A 27613-nucleotide genomic window follows, 5' to 3' on the forward strand; every position below is an offset into this window, starting at 1 on the left:
AAAATCTTTAAAATTTCTATGGCCGGCGCACATGCACAGTACAGATGTGACCGCACCGTCGCTAAGCAATGACACGGATCCTGCGGCCTTTCCACAATGATTGCAGAAGGGCCGTGGGATGGACAGCTTTCATTGACTTCAATGGGAGCCGGCTCAAAATACAGCATGCTGCGATTTTCCACCCACGTGGGCATGGAAACACGATTTACATAGGATGCTATGGCAGGTATTCGGCAATGCAAATCCAGCCGTGTGCATTGGGCCCTAGTTATTTCTTTCTTGGCCTCTCTTCCTTATATGGTCATGCAATCTCAGTTCTAACCAGCTCAGATGTGCTTGGCTTCATTTTCTAGTCAGATTCTCAGTTTGTGTAATGCTGTTACGTGGATCTCGCACAGAAACTGACTGCAGGGGGACACAGGCATTCTTATCACAGTTACTGATGATCACACAGCTCCTGTCACACAGTTATAATAGAGGAGATCACAGCTCATCCTCCTGTCTGTATACTTATAGTCTGTAGCCGATATAGGTGAATACAGAAGGTAATGATAATTAAACTGTCCCCACGAGCAGGCAAAATGGTATATCAACAGATGCATCATGGGACAAATGTGAAACTGAAAGTAAAATTATCTCAGCCTCAAGATGGTGCCTGATAAACATCAGACAAGGGATTGTACTACAGAAAAGTGTCTGTAATACACAGAGGAGACCTCCAGAGTGTAACAGGCAATCCGGTAAGTTGTCAAGCATGGAAAAAAAATGTTTTCACCAGAGTGTTTCTTTAATCAAGAAAATAAACATTTTTTATTACACAAGTCTTTCAAGGGGTTTGCCAGTGGAATACTATTGATGACTTATCAGGATAGGTCATCAGCAGTTGATCGGCCGGGGTCATCAATAGCATTTCAATAGAAAACTCCTTTCAGTTCAATTTTGGCTCGACTGCACCTTACAATCTACTCGGTCAGGGTATTTATGTAACCATTTTAAATTGCTGATTTTTTAGCAAGCATACAAATGCTGACTGATCGGCTATATATCTTCCCTGAGGGCTTATTTGAACGCGCAATATCATCATGCGCGTTCAATCCAACTGCACGGGAACAGAACCCATTCATGTACACAAGCAATTTTTTGCTTAGACCGATGATCCAAGTTTGAAAAAAACATTGATTGAGTCTCGCATGAGAATAGATAATGTAATATGTGGTGTCCAGCACATGGAAGGAGCGTCCATGTGTTGTGCGATGCAAGTTGTACCTGAAAATATCAGGCACAACTGGCTATTGGCCAAGCATATATGAATTACAATTGTTCAATCAGCACTCATTACAACAGGCTGAAAATTTGGCCTGTGTCAATAGACCCTTAGGGCACATTTACATGGACGAGTGTCGGGCTGAACGTCCGCTGTGTATCTCAATGGAGGGGGGCAGGGGAGCGAGAGAAATCTCCTGCACTGCCCCGGCCACCTGCTGGCCGCTCTGTGTGCGAGCCAGCTGTGCTACTGTAGCTCACGTGCAGGAGTACGGGAGCGTGGAGTCACAGGGATGAGTGTCGGACATCGTTTGCCCAACACTTGTCCAGTGTAAACGGGCCTTTACATTTAGGTTTGTCCCATCTCCTACTATCTGTACGTAGGTTATCAAAAAGGGTGAGGGAGGATGGAGCACTTCAGGCAGGGTTTGCTTTTGTGTCCTGTAACCATAGGTCTGCATACAAGTTACAAACATGAAACTGCAGAACTTTTTCAGGCAAGACTATTTGAAATGTTTCTCAATTTTTTATCTGAGAGGGATCACCAACTGCCTCCATAACTACATCCTACAAGAAAAAAAGGATTGATCATTTAGTGCCAACTAGCTGACAGAATTGCACTCACTGATGGGAACTCCCACTGATAGGGCATATACTGTGTTTCTCCCAAAATAAGACACGGTCTTATATTAATTTTTGCCTCAAAAGAGGCACAGTGTCTTTTTTCTTAGGGGGCGAGCTTATACTCACCTGGCCCGCGGCGTCTAAGTCCCTTGCTCTGGTCTCTGGCACTGCGGCAGGCTGCTGTGTCTTCTGTGCTGACATATTCTCTTTCTGGTGACGGGGCTTTGAATACCCCGCCTACAGCAAGCGAGTGCTGTGATTGGATCACGAGCGCCACTGCTCAGCCATTCAGATCCGGCGCTCGATAAACCAGTCACAGCTATTCAGTGATGTCATTGGCTGGTGCTCAATCCAATCACAGCATTCGCTTGCTGGAGGCGAGGTATGCAAAGCCCCGTCACCAGAAAGACTGTGATATGTCAGCGCAATGGACACAGCAGTCTGCCGCAGCGCCGGAGACCAGTGTGAGGGACTCAGACGCCGCAGGCCGGGTGAGTATTGATGATTTTTTTTCCATGTAGTTTAGCTATTTTTCAAGCCTCCCCCGAAAAGCAGTTAGGGCTCATTATCAGGGTAGTGCTTATTTTTGGGACACCACGGTAGATGCCATAGTTTAGGGAGATTTCTGTATTCATTATTGCACTCACCTTCGGGGTCCAGAAGCTTTGTGAGCCCAAGATGCTGCTCAGCAAGGTTGAAGGCATTCTGAAGGTTGTAGTGTGCGTTTGACTTCTTCAACTTGTCAAAATCAATAAGATCCGGCCTATGTGGGGAACAGACCATGTAAGTGAAGACCAGTCATAGCATAATATACTGAAAGATGATTAAAAGAAAATCTAACCAGGATACCAGTTACTTAGAATTTGCATACTATCCCTGTTTCCATTGAGTTATTCCCCAAATTCATACTGATTGGATAAGAACCAATGACAATATCTGCTCCTGCGATCAGCCGATTCCAGGCCCCGTTTTTAGCCGTCCAAGATGGTCTAAGAAATTTTTTATCCTATCCAATGCACACTGTGCACTGTAGAGATTAGGTGGTCTGCAGATTACATCGGCCATCTTGGAAAACCAAAAATGGGACCACGAGTCGACAAATTAGATGGACAGCGGAGAGCAACAACTGCAGGTAATACAGCATCCCCCCCTCCCCCCCCCCCCCGTCAATTTAAAAACAAAAATGTAAAAAGAGGAAAAGGCCAAATTTCATTACTAACAGACTTCCTGAAAAATTGGTTCCCAATCTAGAATGTTTGCATTGAGCTTTCAACAAGTGGCTTAAATGATAAAGACCACGGTGGCAAAATGACGTAGTACTGGAGATAGAACCCGAGAATCAAGAGCATGCTACAAAGTGGGGATAACGGATATTTCCTGGCACATAATGAACATCTGTTTCTAAAAGCCTTTAACCCTGGCCTGCCTACAAATATACTGACTGGAGGAACCAATGAGGAAAATTCCTGTTTTTGGTAGCAGTGTATAGCGCAGATCTCCCAGCTTCCTGCACTTATGAACTCGGCCCTTCCCTGCTCCAGTTATAATTACTACTAACTATCCTACAAATGGGAATCACTTGTTTTGCAATAATTCCCATCCTTCCTCCCAAAGGCATCCTGCTCATGGGCAGATATTCACTGCGGAATCTGCGGCGGGCACAGCAAATACCGCCCATAGCATGCTATGGGAAATCTATTCTTCCCGCACACATGCAGACACCTATTGCAGTTTCCGCAAGCGTAGGCAAAATTGCAGCATGCTCCATTTTTGCGCGGATTCCACTGAAAGAAGGCGTGCAATCTGCTACCCTTCCCAAATGTCTGTTGTCCGAGTAAACAAAGCCAATAACGTTCTTCGCATTATTTGTTTCTGCTCGGCCCTCTAATATTAGATTTCTCCATTAGCTTAGTGTAGCACTTCATCAAAGTTTATGTAGGTAAGGGATAGTCCTATATGGACAATTTGTCTTCACCTTTTGCTGCCAAGGCTTGCAGTGACGAGCGGTTAGTGCTGGTGATGACATCACCAGTGTGTTCGCTCGGGCACATGAGAAAATTAACAGCTGGGCATGGCATAAAAAAAAGGCAATACCCCCCTCTCTTCAGCTTCCTGCAAAACAGCTGAGCGGCTCAGATCCCAGTATGTACGTTGGGCAGAAGTCAGGTGACAGCTGCAGCAAATCAGAGGCCGCAGCATCACCAACCGCTCTACTGGCATCAGTCCTCACATCCTGGGCATCATGATGCCAGGAGTTTCATCCAGTGATGGTGCGGCCTCTGAGTAGCTGTAGTTGTCACCTAACTTCTGTCGTACACACCAGGATCGGAGCCGCTCAGCTGTTTTCCAGGAAGCTGAAGATAGGGGAGTAGTAACTCTTATCTCATGTCATTGCTAGCTCTTAAAACAAAAAAATTATAGTGGAACAGCCCCTTTAACCCCTTAGTGATACTTTTTTGCTTTTTTCTTATTTTCGTTATTTCCTACCCCCTTTTTAAAAAAAAACATAACTCCTTTATCTATCCATCAACGTAGCCGTATGAGGGCTTGTTTTTTGCGGGATTTGGGTTGTATTTTTCAAAAAGGTACCATTTAATCTACCATATAACATACTGAAAAACTTTTAAAAAATTGTAAGTGGAGAGAAATCGAAAACAAAAGACATTCCGCCATCTTTCGGTGCGTCTTGTTTCTACGGCGCACAAACGGCAACAAAAATGACATGATAACTTTATTCTATGGGTCAGTACGATAACTACAATACCAAACTTATATAGTTTTTTTTTTTTTGCTGTACTACTTAATATTTTAAAAATATTTAATTTTTAAAAATTATTTCCCGTCTCCATCTTCTTCTGCGAACAATAACTTTATTTTTCTGTCGACAAGGGTGTGCCAAGGCTCATTTTGTGCGGTACATCCTGTACTTTTCGTTGGTTCCATTTTTGGAACACATACGATTTTTTGATCGCTTTTTGTTTACTTTTTTTGGCAACATGGGGACCAAAAAAAAAAAAAAAAAAAAAAGCAATTCTTGCGTTCTTTATTTTTTTGGACGACGTTCACCGTGCAGGGTAAATAATGCACTACTTTGATAGATTGGACTTTTACAGATGCAGCAATACCCAATATGTATTTTTGTTTTATTATTTAGATTTTTTAATTGTAAATACGGCAAAAGGGTTGTTTTTTTAAAAAAATATAAAACTTTTAAAAAAATAAATTAAAACAACTTTATTGTTCTTATTTTTACATTTTCTTTTAGTCCCCAGGTGGGACCATAACTAATGATGCTTTGATCGCTCCTGCAGTATGATGTATTGCTAATGCATTACATCATACTGCATTCTGACAGGCAGTCTATCAAGCCACCCCACAGGGATGGCTTGATAGGTATTCTGCCATGACAGTCCAGGGGCCTTACAGTAAGACCCCTACTGCCATGACACCCACACAGCTCTCCCGATCTCATTGCAGGGGGGGGGCCGTACGGGACCCCCCAAACATCATTCGGGGGATTTAAATGCTGTCAGAGTTGACAGCGGCATTTAATGGGGTTAACAGCTCTGATCGGCCCTGTGGCTTGTCGGGCTGTTGCCCTCGGGTGTCAGCTGTAAGAAACAGCTGACACCCGCGTTGTATAGAGAGAGATCGCGGGACGTAAAAACACGATAGGGTGGTCACCAAGGGGTTAAAAAAGACCAGTCAACTTATTATAGATTTTCAAAAGGGATAATGTGATCAGAATGTATGAAATAATGCCTCATTATTGGCATTTCATGGTGGATACAACAACCTATTAAAACAGACATATCCGAAGAGTTTTAAAAACAATAACTATATTTTACAATCAAGTTGACTATAAAAATGGTTTAGCAAATTAAAAAAAGGCAAAAAGAGCACCGTCATATCTCACAAAGTGCATGCACAACACTACTAATAATTACTCCATGGTAAACGTTAGAAACCAAGCGTAAATGAGCCATATGACCGTCACACGCAGGTCTGCTGGGTAGACTGCAGTAATAGCCTGTGCAGAATACGTTCAGATGAGGAAGATCAGGCACAGTGCGCATAACTCGTAGCCTATTTAGAATTTCCGTCTCTGAATGTTGATAGACGTTAAGCCAAGTGAACTCACTTCGAAGATCCTCTGGAGACTGCATATTATTTGTGACCAAGTAATATCATATAAATTTAAAGGGAACCAGTCACATTGAAAGTGCAGTCCAACCAAGAGGCATGATGTTATAGAGCAGGAGGAGCTGAGCAGGCTGATATATAGTTTTATGGGTTAAAGATTCAGTAGAAGTTGTATTTTACTCATCTAAACCTGTGTGCATTCTGGGTTAGTAGTCCAGTGGGTGGCACTATTAGTGATTGACAGCCCTTCTATGCATGTGCATACAGACATAGCTGTCAATCACTGACAAGACCGCCCACTGGACTCCTAACCCACAACAAGCAGAGGTTTAAACAAATAAAATACAAGTTCGACTGAATCTTTTCCCTAAAATATATATCAATTTACAGGCAGATCGAACTATTTTCAATGTGCCAGGTTTCCCTTGCGTGGTCTAGGAGAACACTACATGGATATACTTACAAGTCACATACACAAGTTAAGTCACAGGGGCAAACAAAGTCTATAGTTACCAAAGCCCTTCATGGAATAGACACATCAAAGACAATAATTTTATTTGAACTTCTAAAATGTAATAAGGGCAAAACACAAACCTGCGTCAGCGATGTCAAACGTAATGACAGAGTATCAGCTGGGCACAGCATGTACACATAAAGGTAATTATGGCCACCCTGATTGTGACAGGTACCCTATGCCAAATAAGATTTTTGATTGTGATCATAGGTATAGTATAGCATATGCAATTCTTCAAACGGTGTATAGGGGTAGTCGTATATAGTATAAGGTAGGTATATAGACCTAAGATGAGAACCAGGCTGTATCTACACCTTCAATTCTTCATTTGGTGCATTGATATCAGCCAGCACTGTTCTCCTATGAGGCACCTTATCTCTAGAGCTATCTAGACAGCCTATCTATACAACTGGTATTTACAAGGATTGAAAGAGAGATCAATCTGTCATCCTGGATGCACTGTTAGTTGAGATGTTCCTGATGAACCACGATATTAGTGGGGAAACGCCTCGAACCGAGTGACATAAGAATAAATGAATAAATGATCTGAGTGATATAAGAATAAATAAACTGGATGATACAATCCGTATGCTGAGGGGCAGAAAGTAACAGATATGTGAGTGATGAAATCAGTCTGTACTAGAACTCCTAGATTCCTCCCATCCTGGACAAATTGAGCAAATGAAGAATTGAAGGTGTAGATACAGCCTGGTTCTCATCCTAGGACTATATACCTACCTTGTACTATATACGGCTACCCCCATACCCCATATGAAGAATTGCCTATGCTATACCTATGAAAATTTCCTGATGGGACCTTCTTATTTGGCATAGGGTACCTGTGACAACCAGGGTGGCCATAATTACCTTTATGTGTACCTGCTGTGCCCAGCTGATACTCTGTCATTACGTTTGACATCGACGCAGGTTTGTGTTTTGCCCTTATTACATTTTAAAAGTTCAAATAAACGTATTGTTTTTGATCGTTGTGTCTATTACGTACACAAACTGATTTAAGGAAGCAAAAAAAATCATCTTGTCATTTTGGTTCATTTTGGAGGCAGAAGAATTTGCTTTAGTCTTTCTCCCCGCGATTTGTGGGCGTCAGTAATTCTTTTTTTTTGTTTTTTTAGAATAATCTCGCGTTGTATCGCTGCCGCCTGTGATAAAAACTGCACAATTTTTTTTATTGAAAAAGTCAATAAGACTTTTTAGTGTTAAAATTGCATTGCATCCAAGTTTGTTGCACTGTGATGCAATAAAAAGGAGCCTCCATAGGGAAACACGGGAGATTTAAAAAAAAAAAAAAACACAAAAAAAAAAAAAAGTACGTCGCAGAAAGATAGAGCATGATTTTTTGTTCTCTCAACACCGCATCAGTAAAAACAATACATATAGGAAAAAAATTATTAGTTTCATAATCTGCTTTTTTACAGACTCTCGCAATTTTCTCGCCCGTGTGAAACCACCCTTAGTCTTCTCTATAGAACTGTTGAACACTTGACACTCACCTGTGTTTATGAATGAGTGCATTGAACGCCATGCCGTCTCTCCAGCTGGTGGTGAAGTTGTGAATATTTACATTCGGATACCTGAAACAAGAACACAGATGTCTGTAATGACCGTGTACAAAGCAAATAAAGCCATATTGACAAGCTACTATTGAAAGGTAAGTTCACAGGGTGGAATCAACATGCGGATTCTGCCACAGATATACAAATGTATGGTCGGGTGATCTGCATGCGGATTTATCCCTCCTCAACGACAAATCCCCATGTGGAATGCCCAAGGTGGATCCAGACCAGAATTCAGGAATTTGAAATCCACATGTGAAAAAAATCCGCACAGTATGGATCATGGTGGGAATTTCCACCGAAAGTAATGGGATGTGGATTTGAAGTGGAATTTGAACACAATCTGGAGCAACATTCCACCATGGGAACATACCCAAAGACATGGGGTTTCCTGAAAGGGTACCTCCCATACATTTACAACAGCTGCTGGCTGACCGCTATTCCTCCCAACCACCAATATGCACTTTCTGCCAAGTAGTTCTGTGTTCTCAATGGGAAGAGAAAGGTAAGCCGCTGCTAGACACTTCTCAAGCATAAGGTGCCTGATGCTGCTTTTCCTGACATCTGCCATTGGAGGATAGTCAACCAGTCCAGCGCCAGCGCCGACATACATTACTTACTATGGGCACACTTATTGTCAGCACTAGTAGGATTTTAAACTAGCACAGAGGACATGTAAGTCCACCAGAAGAGTCTTAAATCAGTCTTTATATTTTAAACTAGTTGCGAACACACCGCATGTGGATTTGCGTCGCCTTTTTGACTATTGGTCGTTGCGTATTTGCGGGCGCAACAGAGTTTCCTGTACTTTGTGTGCACAGGTTTTGCCAAATTGCTGGTGCAGAAAAGCACGCACCAATGCTCAGAGTCAGGCAATTGGTTTAATGACTTCAAGATGTATTCTTTACTTGCACAAATGCGCAGGAAAATAGTGCATAGCGTGTTTTTTTGCAGACGCAAAATACGCGCCTTTGAACTAAACTTATTGAAGTCAATGGGACCCATTTTCTGCAAAATCTTTGTGTGCAAATACGCCTGTGTGACACAGGCCTTAAGGTGGCCATACATGGATGAAAGACAGCCGAGCCCACCTATTCTGGCAGCACCAGCTGACCATCTATTGTGCATGCGGCTATCCCAACTCTCCTCCACCAGCATGTGCCAAAAGGGTGGTATTTGTTCTTTAGGGAGGTACGCAGCTGACGGAGGTATCTGACAGCAGGTATGTCCCTTCTCCCCGCTGAGAACACATGCACACTCACCTGACCCGAGCATTAATGTGCATAGGGGTGGCATCGAGAGGAATATAGTAGTTGTCAGCCAAACGAGTGTTCAGCCAAGAGCTACATAACCAGATGGCCATACACTTTACGTGAACATACAATATCAGACTAATTCTATGCTTTCCACTGCAAAATGACCTAAATTCCTGACCAGAAACTAACATGTAAAAACATTCATCAACTGATGAAAAAGTTTTCCAATTGGTCAAATAATACTTGCTTAGCTATAGACCCTGAGGTTATAAGTAGACCAATATGAAAAGTTATGCTAAGAGCGTGTCCCTTGGATTATAGTCAACTACTGAATAGGGAATCGCTTATATCCCTGATAAGATATATGTATTTTTCCCAATGAGAATCACAGTTGCACGTGTCTCTAATGTAAGCCCTGAATGTGATGTGACCGGAGCCTCCCAGGTACTTCGCCTTTGGTCAGACTAATTGCTCTGCAATAATCCAGTACAAACTTGTGATGCATTGGGTTGAGTTATAAAGAGGACATAACTTACTATATACTCCAGCAGCCGGTCAGAAGACTGCAAAACCCACATGTGATATTTCTTGTGGCCCAGGAAGGAGACTTTCTATAAACCTCAATAGATGACAACCTAAGAGGTTGATGAGTATATCTGCAGCTGGGTTACCTGTCCGGCTAGAAGGTGATCCGCTCTTACTGTACGTATATAAAATGAATTTCTAAATCGATTACTATAAGAGAAGGTGCATGTGCAAGCAATAAGCCTCAAGCTGTGGCTTAGTAAGTAAACCCTTCTAATGTATGTATATTTCCTCACACATCCCCCACAATCCAGGTTATTTGGCCATAGAATACAGTCATTTATATGGCGCTGCAGTAATCCAGTTAGATAGGACATGTTTGTAGCCAGCGCAATTGTTTTTGTGAAAACTCTGTAAGAAGATCTTTTGAGGTAATCTTTTAATCTCGACTCACCCAGCTGTCTTCATCTGGCACCATAAAAGCAGTGCATCCTTAGCAGATTTCTTCTCCTTGTTGTCCTCGGTTTCTACACTAATATCTTGAATCTAGCAGAGACAAAGGGCATTCGGTAAGCAGATGCCGCACGGGCCGTCAGTTGGCATGCAGCGTTATTTTCACATTTAACCAGATGAACTGGAAATTTTAGGTTGGCAAATCACATCTTGAAAAGAATTCAGAATTTTGGCATGAGAGCATCTGTTCTGGATGTACGGGCGAATTCACACCTGTGCTTATGCTGCACCTGGAAACATTTGTCGGCCAGGGCGCACTCCGCCGGCCAGGGCGCACTCCGCCGGCCAGGGCGCACTCCGCCGGCCAGGGCGCACTCCGCCGGCCAGGGCGCACTCCGCCGGCCAGGGCGCACTCCGCCGGCCAGGGCGCACTCCGCCGGCCAGGGCGCACTCCGCCGGCCAGGGCGCACTCCGCCGGCCAGGGCGCACTCCGCCGGCCAGGGCGCACTCCGCCGGCCAGGGCGCACTCCGCCGGCCTTTGTCTGTGCACTCTAGGACACAACGCAATATTATTTTTGCACAGGGACCATTGGTCTGTGTGAAATACTACATTTGTGAATAGCCTCACGGATTGTTATGGGTACATGTGCTGCCCATGTAGTAAACAGGCAGCACATAAATGTGACTTACGCCCTTTAATTCTTTTGTTGACGTCAATATTAAATATATGAAGCGAGCCAAATTAAAGCATGTGCGTGACAGTGATGTACCTGGAATCGGAGGATGATGGTCCATATAAGGCCCAGTGTCAGTCTGTGGTTTCCATCGACAATATCGTGTGATCCCATGTTCTCTAGATGGACCCTCTGTTCTTTCAGGAATTGCAGAGCTTTATCCACATTCTCCAGGCAATGGATCCGCATTCTTCCCTTGGTGGGCTTGGGCTGTGGTAAGACAAAATGTTAGAGAGACTATTAGTATACGTAGCGGGAGCAAGATCCACAAATTTCCACAAAGATGTAAAGGAAAAACACAAAAACGACGGACGTGTCAAGTGTGAGAAGTAAAACAAATAAAGCATAAGCAGCGCTGTGTTATGAAACAGGCCTGTAAGCCAATCTGGAAACCTTCCAGTTATGAGTGGATTTTCAGAAGTACGATAGTTATCCCCCAGCCCAGACTAATACCAGGAGATCAACAAACCTGGCTGCCCTCGTACGGCAGGTCACAGCGCAATACTTAGAGTTTGCATCCTGTGCCACTGTTGCACTAAATATTAAAATTTACATTTTTTGGATTTTTTTTTTTTATTAACAAATCATAGGACTTCTAAATAATGGTAAGGCCTCCCTCACACAGGGCGTTTGCAGAAACGCAGCGTTTTTTAACGCTGCGTTTACTGCAGATTCCGCCCAGTTTCAGCAGCGCTGCCATACTTTATGCCAGCGTTTTGGCTGCGTTTTCAGACAAGAATGCTGAAAAGAAAAAAAAAAAAGTAATACTCACCTAGCCGCTGCAGTCCGGGTCGCGGCCGCTGGTCTCTGCCGCTGATCCGGGCTTCCTAGCTAGCAACAAAGCGCATAGCGAGGGGGTGAGGGACTGGGGGGCGGGTAAGGACAGGAAAGGGGTAAGAAAGAAGCGACCTAAGGGGTAGGAGGGGCTAGAGCAAGGAAGAGGAGAGAGGAAGAGGAGGAGCGGTCAGTCCACTAGGAAGAAAGAAGAGAGAAGACGCCCACCCGCCCGCCCTCTGAGCTGGGGGGAGGGGGGGGGGGGGGTTATTGGTCGAACAAAGTTGCAAGTTGGTTTAAGTTGTCACAGCTGTTGGCAGTAAAAGTGGACTTTCCATGCCAGCTGGGGAATTGAGGGCGTTTACAGGCCATTATGGGCTTTCTCACGCCATGGTATAATTAGAACGTTATCGAGTTAAATAAGAAGTTTGGTAGGCATGGGAAGAAGAAAAGAATAGGTTAACGCTATAATTATAAACGGTTAAAATAAAGCTGTGGCCTTCCCACAAAGTTTATGCCAGCAATAAAATGGTCTGTTTGTCATTATTAATAAGGGGAGCAGATTAAATGGGTGTAAGTCCCCCCAGTCTCTGCACTAACAAGTCTATTGCTGTAGGCCAGGTTTGAGAACCCCGTCTCCAGCAATAGAGTGCTGTGATTGGTTGTCGGCGCTTGCTCGATGCCCAATCACAGCCCTTCATTGACTCTCAGCCAATCAGCGCCGGCAAGCTCTGATTGGCTGAGACAGTCAATGAAGGGCTGTGATTGGACATCGAGCGCGCCGATAACCAATCACAGCACTCTATTGCTGGAGGCGGGGTTCTCAAACCTGGCCTACGGCAATAGACTTGTGAGTGCAGGGGAAGCCCGGATCAGCAGCAGAGACCAGAGGCCGCGACCAGGACTGCAGCGGCTAGGTGAGTATTGCTTTTTTTTTTTTTTCTCTACCTAGCTGGGACTCATTTACGGGGTAGGGCTTCTATTGCAAGCCCTCACCTCGAAAATCGGCCAGCGGTTAATGCTGCCAAAAATGCGGCACCAAGTGTTGCCGCATTTTCAGCAGTGCTAAAACCGCTGCCCATTCATTTCAATGGGCGACGCAGGGCTGAAAACGGCCAAAAATAGAACATGCATCGCTGTTAAAGCACAGCGTTGGGAGGCGCTGCGTTTTCAGCCCTGTGTGAGCAGCCCCATTGAAATGAATGGGAGTGTTGTACAGCGTTTAGCGCTGGGCTGAAAAGGCAGCGCTAAACGCTGTACAAAACGCCCTGTGTGAGGGAGGCCTTAGATGTTATGGTGTGACGATAAACCGATGTTTGTGTAGCACTGCCCTTTAGCCTTTTTAGGAGAACATATGTTAAAATTGCTACTACAAAGCTGCAATAGGAGACCGTTTTATTTCTAGATCTTCCTTTAAACTATAGCTTGCCCATCCCAAAAGCATGTAACGTAAAAAGCACCTAAAAGTAATACATTTACAGAAGCCAAAAAGAATGGTAGAATTAGGCAGGTTCGATGCCAAATTTTTAGCTGCACTACAGCCAACAGCCTGTGAGTGGCCATTCTGGACATCTAAGGGCGACCCTACAAATCAAGGCTTACTCACAGGATTTTAACTTCCAAGTTCTGTCTGAGTTTGCAACTGACTGAACATTGAAGGGAACCCGTCACGTCCCCACAGCGCCTTAAACTAAGTTATGGTGCTGTTTGATGAGGTGACCAGAAGCAGGAAGTTGCAGCATTACCTATTGGGAGTGCGATTCTAGGACTGGAAAGGCGTATTCAAGCCAATGTGTGCATTTATATAAGCGGAATGCATGGCATGTGCGCTTTTTTCCTTGCACCCATTGACTTCAATTAGAGTTTTAAACTACATCAATTTGGCTAATTTGTTTTCTTTTTGATAAAAAAAAGCAGATGACATTGAGGAAACTCATTAAAGACTCAAAAACTGAAAATAACCTGATATATAAATGCACATACACTCCGAGTGAAGTTGGTCAGTTTTTTACCCATGTGATTATAGCCTTAGGTACAGATCAGTCAAATATGCAGATTTTGGCAGGCCTAGCCATCATATAATGTCTATGGTGGCAACTCGACGCTCCGTTTGGCACATTTTAGGGATAGATAATAAGGCAGTTGGATTTAAATTGACCAATTCTTTGGTTTTTGGAACATTAGCTGCCGCAGAGATGTCTAGCAGTGGCTTTCTTCCCTCACTACCCATGCACATTCGGCCGAGGATATATGTGTAGGGATAGAGATAGCAGTCAGCCGAATGAGCATTAGATGGACAACCATCTCATGTGTCTAAGTTAAAGGGGTTGTCTAGGATTTTACCTATCCTGAGTGTAGGTAACCCATAGGAAATCAACAGTTGCTCAATGGGGGTCCACCACTTGTGATCCCTGCTGATCAGCTGATTGCCAGGCCAGCTATCAGTGCCATTTGTATTGCAATGACCCAATTTGGCACTTTGGACACAACTCATTAAATTCAATGGGAGCTGTACCTATAGTGTCAAACCGGGTTGCTACAACATTGACAGGGCTATTTGCTTCTAATACTGTACATTATAATAGCAACCCATTGACCACCTGACCGATGGGGATCCCAAATAGCAGTTCCCCACCAATCTACTATTGATGGCCTACTGTTACGATAGGTCATCAGTAGTTAAAAAAAATCTGGGGGAAGCTCTTTAAAAGGGGTTATGCAACAATGGACACTTCTCACCTATTCACAGGACGGATGATGCGTTGGGAGCCCGACCAATTACTAGAACGGTGGGCATAAACCTTCTCTTCCTCCGCAATGCACAACAGCAATAAGGAGTTTGTATGGAGCATCGGTTGAGCACTGCAGGAGGTCTAGGACCCCCGTTCTAGTGTAGGACCCTCAGTGATCAGATACTTATCACCTATACTCATCTATATAAAGTAGCCCAACATACTGTGGTGGTATCGGTCTGTCTCATGAAGAGCATACAGCCGACAATTATACAGCGATGGGCTGCATGCTCTACGAGAGACAGACTATAATGACCATCTTCTCTTCTACTATCACTTAGAAGCCTCCGGCGGCGCTCACTCCATGAATGTGTTCTACAAACATGTCTGCAGATGATGAATAATGTAGACGTTCTACACACCCACTGATAACAGGGCTACCTTTCCCAATGCTCCCAGGTCATAGTGATTCAGGCAAACAACTCTTACAAAATTACTGGGTGGACCAGATAACCTTCACTTTCAGGAGGACATGAACCTTTTGCACTGCGGGACTAATGGGCGGTGTACGAGAAAGTGGATTTGTAGTGACTGAGGGTTCTGTCTAAAAACGATCATGTGTCTCCGGAGCCGCACATTATCTAGAAATACCAGGGCCATAATAGTTGGTTGTTAGTATACAATGGACAATGCTCCCTCAGTCACAGCTTGTAATGACCACTCAAACCATCAATTATGGAACGAGATCTGCAGATGAGAATTATCTTCACTTAGCACACAAGTGCGCACTTTCACCATAAGCTGCTCCTGTCAATGCCGGACTATGGCAATGCTGCAGGGATATGAAGAAACGGAAATTAATTTCAAGGACCTGCCATGATGATACTTGGGATTCTTGCTAAGAGTTGGATGAAAAAAAATGTTTTACGACAACTTGTACTCTGAATACAGTAAATGGATGACTTATCACAATGTCCGCACTGCGTATGGTTTTAGCACTATAGCGGATATTAAAGCGACCTTCTGATTTCAGGACAGAACTTTGTTCCAGGACGGGAGGGGATGGGGGGGGAGTATATTACCTGTAGTCGCTCTCTGACGTCCCCCCTGATCGACAGATTTCAGGTCCCGATTTCAGCCATCCAAAATGGTCAACCCACCTGCCTACTACCTACTCCACACAGTGTTACACTACCAATATGCTATACCTGCTCTCTGATTGCCCAGAGCTGCTCATGTGATTAGCACTGGCCAATCAGAGCAGTGTACAGTGTGCATTCAGTAGAAAACTACAATAGCCATCCTGAATGGCCAAAAACAGGTCCCCCAATAAAAAAAAATAATAATAATCGGTGGATTGAGTGGCGACAGAGAAGAACTACACTTAATGTATGCCTTTCTTTGTCCCTGGTCAGATTTTTGTACTGAAATGGGAGGCACACCAAGTTTAAAACGTCTCAAAAAAGACAGATATACCTTAAAGGGTTGTTCCAGTAAGAGCACGTCATGCCCTATCTACAGGATAGGGAATAACTTGCTGATCATGAGGGTCCAACCACTGGGACCTCCACCGAGCCCAAGACTTCAACCCCGATGCATCCCAAAGTGTGGGCAATGAAGGAGCACTCTGCTATCTCTAGTGATCCCAATAGAATGAATGGAGCTGAGGCGTGTGTATCCTCTACTGCCCACACTTCTGCGTGGACTTGCTGGGGAGGAAACCTTAAGATTATGGTAGTCTCAGTGGTCCTGTGAACAGAGAATAAATTGCTGTGATGGGAATACCCCTTTAATCTTCATTCCCCCATATTCCAACTTAAACAAAAATTCTGGTAAAAAGTTGGCAAATACAAAATATTCAATGCTTCAGCCGAGTCGTGCGAATGCACTGCAGAAAATCCGCCCCAGTGTGCAGGTAGCCTTAAGGGGGTTTTCTGAAAATCTGGAATATCCTTTTAACATACATTTAGCCTAAACGGTGAGATTTAGTTTCTAGTAGTCTGGCTGGGTTTACAGAAGACGGTCCGAATAGTTGCTTGAAACAGTTTCTAAAGTGAGTCATTAGTGCAAGAACGACTGTTTGACAAAGCAATCATTGTTCACTTGGTCATTTTCGCGGCCGCTGAAGCGCACACTAGTGGTCGCGTGTACAGCCATCCTGGCGTGGAATTGCAGATAAAGCTGAACATTCGCTTTAGCTAAAGGGCAAGTTTCAATATGACGGATCGTACATTATAGTCTATTCATTTATTACACATGAATGAAGAGAAGATCACTATTAGACACAGCATTCTGAGAACCAGAAAACATAGTGAAATAGGTAGTGAAAATCAGCCACACCTCCTGCGTGCGAAGTACGGGAAGGAAATGAGGCTTCGGATCACCTTAAGTGAACTGAGAAAGTGTAGAGAAGAGTTGCAAAAACTGGGCTGTGTGTGAGGAAACTACTTACAAGTCTTTCTCCAGAGAGAACCTCCAACAGCTTGATAAGCATCCGCCCATCTCGCAGGTCTGCGTACAGATCAGTAATTCTGCAGGAAACTCGGGCCAGGTGGGAATTAACCCATTTTGTGAAGGTTTTCTTTTGGACAGCCTCACGTTCATCTAGAAAACAGAAGATGAAAAACAAGAGGTCAATGGCTATTAAGGCTGAGCAGTGATGTTCCTTATAAGTAAGCAAGAAACCTCTAGGTTTAATATACACAATGGCATCCAATGAAAATGGATAGATATAAAAGAGTCTCTAAAAAGCACCTATGAACCCTGCCGGCCATGTTAGCTGTCACAAAAGAGGACAAGTCAATGACTTACTATACGATTAGTTTTGAAGTGTAACCAAACTTGCCAGAACTTTTGATTGGTAGGGGTCCGAGTGCCGAGACCACAACCAATCGCTTAAAAAACATGGGCAGAAGTGTTCAGCTGAGCACAGTACCTATTTATCTATCACTGCGAGCGGTGTACAGACTCCAAGGACTTTCTGCGGAGCCTATAAACTGCTCTGAGTAGTGACAAACAGCCGGATGGGCACAACGCTCAGATGACTGCCCCTGCCAGGTCATTTTAGATACTGGTGGGCATCTCAGCACTCGGAACCCAACTGATCAAAACGTTTGGCATGGCAAAAGTTTGACAAACGTTTACTTGCCCTTTAATGTACTACTTTAGTACTCCTTCAGCTATAGCAACAAGTAAAATAATGTAAATGTGCAGCTAAAACATAGAAACCCAAGAAAATGTGTAAAACTTGAGCAAGCGCCAATACACATATATTGTCTATAGTAAAGAAAATACGTTTCTGCACCTCAGAAATAATAGTTTGAAAGTGACGTGACTTAAATGCATTTTTCTCTCAGACATACTACAGGCACAGAGATAACAAACATATATATATATATATAAGGTCATCAAGAAGCGTTGATGTTCGGCTTCCTTTAAGTAATGTGTTGACGTTGAAGAACAGAATTCTATCTGATGAACTATAGCACAGTAACTCCATTGTGTTGGCTGAGCAAGAAAACAAATGGGATAAGCAAAAGGAAATTCCTTCACTTCCTCCTCTGCTCAGACTCCAAGGGGGAAGAGGACGTGCTTCTTCCATGGGTGAGGTATGTGATGTGGAGGAAGGTAGAATGTCAACTATTCCCATTCTTCACTAAATATCACAGCAATAACCTCCCGCCCAGATACATTACTATACATCTTCATGCCCCATTACCAGGCGGGGAGATGGCCTCTTCTGGCAGCACTACACAACTTATATACAAGTCTTGGAGTTCTCGCCTGCTCTGAAGTCGTTAAAATCTCTCAAATCTTCCTATTTCTAGAAGGACAGAGTGAGGCCAATATGGCTGTCATCTAGCTGCACCAAACCACTGAATGGTCATTTTGCCTAATTAGGAAGAGATTGACATAGACCATTATACTGCTTGAAGAGAGTGTCCAGGGTCCCAAGCATTGTTCTATAGACCTGTATAAAGGGTCAAGCATTGATTTGAAGGAATGCTGCCATCCAATAGGTGGCGCTGCAGAGGTATTGTTCCATCTTCCTTATTTGCATATTACCCAGAGGAGCATGGATGGCTTTATAAGTCTCCTCACTCACCTTCTTGCTGTTCTCTCTAAGGAGTGAGGTTACCCCTCCCGATCCAGGGCGACTGTCACCTCAACCCTGAAATCCTTATCCTAGGATCAAACTATCAGCTGTAAGTGATCCTGGTGGTAGTCGTGACAGTGTACTTCAGACTACAACTCAAAGCAACCCTTCAATTTGGGGACAAAATTCTGTCCCACGACAGGAGGTGCCAGGGGTATATTAGCTGCAGTAGTTTTTCAGGCATCCAATATAGCTACAGCAATTCTCTACCTAATGCACAATGTGCACTCCTATATGATTAGTCAGTGCTGATCACATGAGCAGCTCTGACCAATCAGAGAGCAGGTATCATTTATTAGTTGTCTGACACTACTAATGCACTGTGGGGATTAGGTAGTCTGAAGATTGTTTTGTCCATCTTGAAGGCTGAAAACAGGACCCGGAACTGTCAGATCAGAAAGATGGCAAAGTAACAACTGCAGAAAATATACCCCCGGAGAGAACTTTGTTCCAAAACCAGAGGGTCACTTTAATTACAATGGTAATATGGGTGGTCTAAACTAAAGCAATAGTCTAAAAGGTTGCCATACACCTTGGCTGAACACTCACTTGAGCAAGAACGGTCAAGTTCTCAAGTACTCATGAATCCCCCATTAACAGAAGGTTGGTTACTCAAGCGCATTTCCGCTCCATTCATTTTCAATGGGACTGCGGAGACACCAGAGACTTTGCTGCTCAGCTATTTCCGCTGAAATGTATAGCATGCCGATCGCTCGCGCTCAGCCAGCACCTTACTCAGCGGGATATCATTGCGGGTGGGAGAAGTGTCCCTGTATTGACGAGAAGAGGACGACACGGGACACCCATTCTCAGGATGGATGGGGATCTCAGAGGATAGGGAATAACTTATAATTCTGGTAAAATCCCTTTAACTGACCATTTTTCTAGTTTTTACGCCGGTGTAAGAAGTATAACCATTTTGACTGCTTGCTTGAGGCATATTGTCTCTCCAGAGGCAAGAACGTAAATGAACAAAGCAGGAAGACGAGTGAAGAAAACCTGTAACGGTTGGACAAACAGCAGCAGTTGACGGTTATCTTGCATTAACATTGAGGAAGGAAGCGGCCTGTAAAAAAGGCAATAAGGTCATCTAACAACTCTGCCAAGATGTGTTTCCGTATTGCCGATTTTGAAAATGCACAAGATCTACAAGCGGGAGAGCAGCCAAGATCTAGATACGGTAGAACTAGGTTAGTAATAGCTAACAGGAGCCGCAGCTTCACATCACATCCATTAGGTTTATACATAAAGACACAAAAAGTCAACTGTGTCCGTGGGATCCTCTTATACCATTCTGCACCCACGACTTAAGAGTCTGAAACCGCTGCAGACAGCCGAAACCCACAACTGTAATTTTACACTGCATGTGTCCAGCAGAGCGGTCCGGGATAGATGGTTAGCCGCAGGTAGAAGAATGATCTGAATGGCCCCTGCCCTAAAAGGAGTTACAATCCATCAATGTTTTCGGGATTATCCAAACCCAAAAATATAAGGAAAAAGAAAAATGAGTTCTACAGTAGGATTATTCTGAAGTAGTAGGAAAAAGTTTGGCTTAAAGGTACAAGTTAATGCCTCAGGCTTGTCATAATGCATAAAATAAAATACACAGTCGCACCAGCCTAAAAATCCACACCAAAACCTGTGCATGCGATTGGTGAAACCAGCAGCATCTTCACACCGGATGTGGCATGTCACGGGTTTGAAGAGTTGTGTTACACGATCATTTATTGCACTGGACATTGTGGCAGGACTCTACACTGTAGTACAATGCAAGAGAATGGAGCTTTACCTTGCAAATTTGCTGAGGATTTCACCTTCTGCAAAAATCCACAGCAGAATATTTGGGAATATACAAGTCTTGAAAGGAGTTTTCCCTCAATGAACATTTATCACCCTTTACAAACGGTAGCTAACAAATGTCTAATGACTGGGAAACCCACAGATCACAATAATGGGGGTCCACAGCCCACCATTCTATACTGTACGGTGCTGCTCCATTCAAATTCCAGGGATCGACGGAGATAGCAGAGAACACGGCTCAGACAATGAATGGAGCGGCACTGTGCACGGTTAACCGTTGTATGACTCAGACTCCTGACTGCAGTCTTGAGGCTTGGAACCCATGTACCAGCGGTCTGTAGGGCCCCCATCATGTAAAAAGGTGATAAACATCTGGTGTGAAAAATCCCCTTTAAGATATTAAATATCAACATAACCTTTCCCGTACCCGGCTTCCACTTATAAATGATCCATCATGTTCTCATAGCAGTAGGGACGGCTGCATAGCTCTGCATCCATGGCTCCACTGATTCCAATGATGTGCTTCTCTTATTCCTACTTCCCCCCCCCCAGTTCGGGCTGCCCTGAAATTTGGTTCCCAACGCTGTGAATTTGTCAAATGTATGATCCCCACTGCTCACTCTCATTCGAGTCTGATGCCACCCATTGACGGTGGGGATCGCCCACTTGACACATTCACAATGCCAGGAACCAAACCTAGGAAGAGTCCATACAGGGAAACAAGGAGCGAGTATAAACAAAAGACAGACATCTTTGAAGTCAACAGGGCCACGGTTGCAAGGCTATGCAGACCACCCTGTTGACATGACAGGTCCTCGTAAAACAGTTGGCCAACAAATATGTTCCAGTAAACTCAAGAATTAATCTAGGGAATTATTGACTCAACGAGAGTGACGACACACGAAACCTAGAAGTCATGGCATATAATACGACCAAGGGTAACGTCTGCATGAAGTTTATGTTCTCCCCGTGTTTGCCAAGGTTTCTTCTGGGTACTCCGGTTTCTCAGGAAAATGAAAAAATAGCATACTAATGGGTGCTGCGGAATATGTAAGCACTATATAAATGATGTTAATAAATAAAATAACCCTGGCATTTATATATATTTTACAAGCCAGTGCTCTGTTGGCACAGGTGTGAAGGCGGTGACCATGCTTTCTGAGGAGGCCCCACACCGAAAAGGAAGATAAATGGCTCGTGTTTTAGAAATTCTGCTTCGAAAAGACCTGAATAAAAGACCTTTCTGCAACCTCCCACCCCCACCCTCACACCTAACATGTAAAAAAGTTGTGAGTATGGCTGGAAACTTTCTTTCCCTCGCTAGTGCTCAGATTATAGTGCCAGCTTCTCTGTAGAGATCATGGCTATGGAGAGCAGAGTCACCCGCTGTTGGTCATGTCCATTACTAAGCAACAACATGAAAAGAGAATTCATATAGGAGCTTGGTGGACTGCGGAATATCCTCATAGTATGTAAGGCCAAAAAAAAAAAAAAAAGATATCTGTCCATCCAGTTCAGCCAAAAAACCCCAATGAGTTAGAAGCCAATTTTCCCCATTTAAGGGTAAAAAAATTCCTTCCCGACTCTAATCTGGCAATCGGACCATCCCTGGATCACCGACCCTTCTGAAGTTTTTTGACTATAACATGTAATGCTCAAGAAAGACGTCCAGGCCCCTCTTGTACTCTTATCAAATTTGTAATCACCTCGTCCTCATGGAGAGAGTTTCATAGTCTCACTGCTCTTACAGTAAAGAACCCTCTTTTATGTCGTTGTAGAAACCTTCTTTCCTCTGACTAACAAGGGGCATCCTCTACGTCTACAGTCCTTGGTATAAACAGATGATGGGAGAGATCTCTGTATTGTAAAATAAACTAGTAGCGTAAAAAGTCACGACGTAATATGCGCACAAATATGCTTAAATGTCATGTGAACACGCGACAGTGGATATATATTTCCGAAGGATTAAGACCGCTGGGGACCCCCATGTTGGGACATCAGAGGGACACCATGTGCACATTCTTAGGATTATGGTGACCAGAGTCTGTTCCCGATCAAATCCTATGGGGTTTGTCAGAGACCAGAAATATGCCGCTAACCATGGAAACTAACGGAGAAAACAAGATAAGCACAAGGCCGCCATCTCCTGTTACCGAGTCTATACATCATTTATAGCGTGCGCTGCATCTTCATTCACACGGTGGCAGGAAATAACCTGCACGAATGTCAGGATACTTTCACAGAGGAGCTACATACTGATAATGTGACTAATGTAATAATGTGACAAAAATATGAGCCAAATGTCATTTCCTGTGCCTAGAAGGATCTACACATATTTAGAGGATCCTTTCACCAGGACAGGCCCGTTGACATTAAAGGGCAACTAAAAACTTTTTACATGTCATACTGACCTGTCAGAAGTTTTGATCTGTGGGGGGTCTAGGTGCTGAAAAGTTTGTAAAACGTTTAGCTACCCACTTAGAGATTTCCATTTGCACCTACTAAGCTTCTGGAATAAATCCAGCATAGAACACCAGACAATACAGCAACACTCTGTACCACTGTCGGGAAACATGCCAGGGAGCTGGACGGAAGCAGGACAGCGTCCAATAGGGTCCGTTCAGCAACTTTTGTTTTCGTCCCAGGACAGATCCTATATTCTGAATGCAATGCTGGGGTGAACCAAGCTTTACTATGGAGGTACATGTTGGGAAATATCGGCATGAAATAATTTATGGAATAATTAGTAAAGCTGCTACCATTACTACAGAGATTCCCATTTATAGAGAATAAACATAGGACCAATGCATAGGTGCAGCCGGACTGTCTTTTATGGTAATTGGATACCCACTATAGAAAACACGTTTACCTCAAGCAAAAGCCGGCCATGGCAGCGAACATTTTCCATCAGTTGTTTTCTCTTAAAAAGTAAAAAATTCTATTCAGTTCTTAGCTAAAGTTTGGTGACAATCAACATGGCTGTCATTGTATTTTACATTAACATTTTAATTTATCCCATCTGAATGCATTTCCAAATCCACCTAGTTCAGCAGTGATAGCACCCAGATTCAGAATAGGCCATCAGTATAAGATCGGTGGGTAAGTGACTGACACCCCATCAATCAGTTGACTGAAATGGTGGCACTGAGGCTGCAAGCACCGCGCACACTTCATTGTTTACTAGACACAGCGCCACAGACTTTGTAGTGGCTGTATCTGGTACTGCATTTCTTTGCTGCTCAGTAACATATTCAAGTGAAAGGGATCGAGCTGCAGTACCCAGCATGGCCACTCCTAAGTGGACAGTGCTATGCCTTGTAAACAATGAAGGAAACGCAGTGCTAGTTGGAATGCCATGACCCCTGCAGCCAGCTAAATGGCTGGGTGTTGAGAATGGAACCCTCAGCAATCTAAAATTAGTGGCCTATTTTAGGGCTAGGCAATCAATATCAACGCCTCAGAAAACCCCTTTAAATGTGTTTTCCAGAATCAGCGATGTTCGGCCACTCAGGATCAACGCAAATTAGCCGAATTAAGTGAAAGAGGTGCTTGGGTGAGCGCCGTGAGCGCTTTAGTTCATGCCCGATACAGCCCATACATTATATACTTGCTGTGTCTGGTATAGAAGCTAAAAATCCATTCACTTGAATGGGACTATACTGTTCTCTGGCCATGTGATTGATGAACGTGACATCACATGCCTGAGAAAAATGCCATGGCCTCTTCAATCAGCTGATTGGTGGGGATCCTGAGCTGCAGACCACCCCTGATCAACTACTGATAACCTATCCTGATTAGCAGTTATCAAAAGTTCAGTCCTGGAAATTCCTTTAAGGAGATTCGTCATTCTTAAGTCCAGGAAAGCTGGGTAATAACTCTTGTTTGATGGCTAAATTGATCAACATCAAGCCATTTCAAAAACAAGTGAAACTGAAGGCCCATTTACACTCAAAGATAATCTTTCAAATGATTGAAAGTTTCAGCGATCATTTTGCATAAAGTATTAATGACGACTATTGTTCATTAACACTATCATTTTCAGTTGCATGTAAAAGGGCTTCCGGGAGCTGTTTTCAGAGACCTGTGTGGCAGCTGGGCTCTGCACACAGCTGCATTGTTCTCCTAGGGACTGCTGACAGAACACAATGTAATCTCCCAGCTCCTGCAGAGAACACAGCATGAGGTCTATTCAGAGATACTTTATCTCTCTGTGGCTAAATGATGGATTTTAAGCTCACCTTAAAATCGTTCAGACAAAAAAGTGCATGGTCGCCGCGTTTACACGCAATGATTACAGCTTATTTGGGGACGTTAATGAATTTTGAGCGATAATTGTTGCACGTAAATGGGCCTTAAAAATGGAAAAATGTAATTTCTAACACACTCAGAGCAAGGTTTACAGGCAATCTAATTTTTAGAGGGTAGGGAAAAATCTTTTTATGAGCAGTCACGACCAATAATAATATAGTTCAGAACAATTTCTAACTTTAAGAAAAATAATTAATTCTGGTAAGGCCATTCACACATTCTGGTTAAATCACAGGGGTATGGGGTCAAAAGATTTGCAGTTGGGGAAAGTGGCTTTTCCCCCAATTATGCGCAAAGCAGACCACAAAACACAATATTACAACAATGTTAATAAGAGCCCAAATTGTCAGACAGAAGAGCTATTAAATTCCAGACTTTGGTGCTGGACCTTTCAATACTTCATGTAGAAATGGAGTCTGGAAACCCGTACGAACCCTCGCACAAGACAATCATACAATCCAATAATAGACATCCTAACGATGTCTCAGAAAACACGCTCATCACTTCTAGGGAGGATGAAACCAAATAAATATCCGAATATCATAAGTACAAGGAACAACGTAGAGAGGAAGTGAACGTGGGGTGAACTGCAGGAGCCCAGAGGAACATTTCCCGCAAGTCTTGGCAGCCGAAGGTAAACCAGAAATTCTAAGTTTATTTATAAATCAATGCAGAAATAAGTCAGCAGTGACTGGTTAAAGGGAAAGTGTCGGCTCAGACGCCTGTCCAAACTGCAGGCATCATGTTACAGAGGAGCAGGAGCTGAGCAGGTTAATATATAGAGTCATGGGGAAAGACTCAGTAGAACTTGTATTTTATTCACTCTGAGCTTAAAAGGTCCAGTGGGCGGTCCAATCTATGATTGACACCTGTGTGAGCATATAGAAACAGCTGTCATTCACTGTTAGGTCAGCCCACTGGACCCAGAGTGTGCCGAGATAAAAATGCCTAAAATACAAGTCCTACTGAAGGTTTCCCCATAAAACTAAATATCAATCTGCTCAGCTCCTCCTGCTCTATAACATCATGCCTGCAGAATGGACTGCATTTTCATGGTGACAAGTTCCCTTTAACTCAATTATGAGAAAGGCAGTTAGTGAGGAACACACATTTGTGTTACATTCTTATATTCCTGTGTGGCTGGGAAGAGCGAAATATCTGTTGCTTTCTCACTTCTTTGGTTGTTGCCTTTCTCCAGGGTTGGATTAAACTTGGTGGAGGTCCTTGGGAAACGTCAGTCTCCCCCCCCCCCCCCCCCCCCCCTCTGTAGCAGTGTCACATAAGTGAACATACAGTGGACTTCAAGGCCCTTTTACACAAAACGATTATCGTTAATAAAAAAATCGTCAAACGAGCGACGGCGAACAATAATCTGTTAGTCTAAACGCAGCCAATGACCAAACGTTGCTTCGTCATTCATTTTATAGATGAAAAAAAAAAATTGTTGTTGGCTCGTTCACTTATCATACAGACATTCTAATTCACTAATCCAGTTCAATCAACAAACCTACTTCTATCTGATATGTATGGCCAGCTTTAGCCCTGGAAAAAACCCTAAAACATTACATCAATGTCTTAAAGAACCTGCTGCCTCATCCTTTAACAAGTAGATAAGCAGAGTCAGACAAAGCAGCTGCTTATCCCCCTATCCTAACAGCAATAAAAATACTTGACCAGAGTATTTCTATGTGGTTTCCCCCAAAATAAGACCTTCCCTAAAAATAAGCCCCATCCTGATTTTTCAGGCTTTTCAGGGGAGGCTTAAAATATCAGCCCTACCCTGAAAATAGGCACTGGCTGCATTGCATTAAAAGAAAAAAAAATACATTACCTAGCAGGCTCGGTCCAGGACCCTCCTGCTGCTCTCCAGAGCTCCGATGTGTTTCTTGCAGTCTTCGGCCGCCCACAAAAAAAACTCATAAATCCCACCTCCAGGAAGTAATGGCTCCAATTGGTTCTTGAGCGCTGCTCAGCCAATCAATGCAGCGCTTGATGAATCAATCACTGCCACCGCATTGGTGCATCAAACGCTGCATTGATTAGCTGAGCAGCGCTCGATGAACCAATCACAGCCACCACATTGATTCATCGAATGCTGCATTGAGTGGCTGAGCAGCGATCCAAAACCAATCAGAGCCATCACCTCCTGGAGGTGGGATTTAGGAATCCCGTATTCAGGAAGTGATCTTCTCTGGGTGGCCAAGGATGGCAAGAAGCGCATTGGAGCTACAGAGAGTAGCGTGAGTGACCTGGACCGAGTCTGCTAGGCAAGTAGAAAAAAAAACAACCTAAAAATAAGACCTAGCCCCTTTTTTTTTTTCTTTTTGGAGCAAAAAAAAAATTATAAGACAAAGTCTTACAGCCCTGCCTGTTCTACAAGATGTACAATGTAGGCCAAGATCCCACCGGCATTTAACTTTTCCTATATATCCTGCACGGGAAAAATATAAAGGAGTAACTCTATGGACAGGCCCTGCATATTTATCTAGGATCCAAATAAATTGCAAAAAGCCAACTTCTGTAATTTACTGTAGCTGGGATTCATTCGTTTGTTGGAATGAAGAATAGGGAATTTATACCTCTACTGCAACATTCCAGAAAATTCTCAGTATAAATGTGCAGCTGAAGCAAAGTGACATGTGCAATGTAATACACCCACGTACCAGCTACTGCAGATAACAGGGCGCTACATAGGGATTTGTTTGTGTGAGAGAAAACTGCTGTTAGAGGAGAGGATTTGTCTCTACCACATGTCAA

At 43.6% G+C, this 27613-nt stretch overlaps 1 protein-coding gene across 3 annotated transcripts in view; it reads right to left on the reverse strand.

Annotated features, from left to right (window-relative positions):
* The window catches only part of SPTBN1 (spectrin beta, non-erythrocytic 1), a 174499-nt gene that overhangs the window by 58916 nt on the left and 87970 nt on the right, over positions 1-27613 (reverse strand). For all 3 annotated transcript variants that reach the window (XM_066595713.1, XM_066595715.1, XM_066595714.1), the window contains 5 exons: positions 17045-17196; positions 11123-11296; positions 10354-10445; positions 8056-8136; positions 2535-2650 (listed from right to left, as the gene is read on the reverse strand). In XM_066595713.1, the coding sequence (XP_066451810.1) occupies positions 2535-2650; positions 8056-8136; positions 10354-10445; positions 11123-11296; positions 17045-17196 (615 nt within the window). The remainder of the gene's footprint in view (positions 1-2534; positions 2651-8055; positions 8137-10353; positions 10446-11122; positions 11297-17044; positions 17197-27613) is intronic.

The sequence above is a fragment of the Eleutherodactylus coqui genome, chromosome 3 (genome assembly GCF_035609145.1).
Source record: "Eleutherodactylus coqui strain aEleCoq1 chromosome 3, aEleCoq1.hap1, whole genome shotgun sequence".
Classification (NCBI taxonomy): Eukaryota; Metazoa; Chordata; class Amphibia; order Anura; family Eleutherodactylidae; genus Eleutherodactylus; species Eleutherodactylus coqui.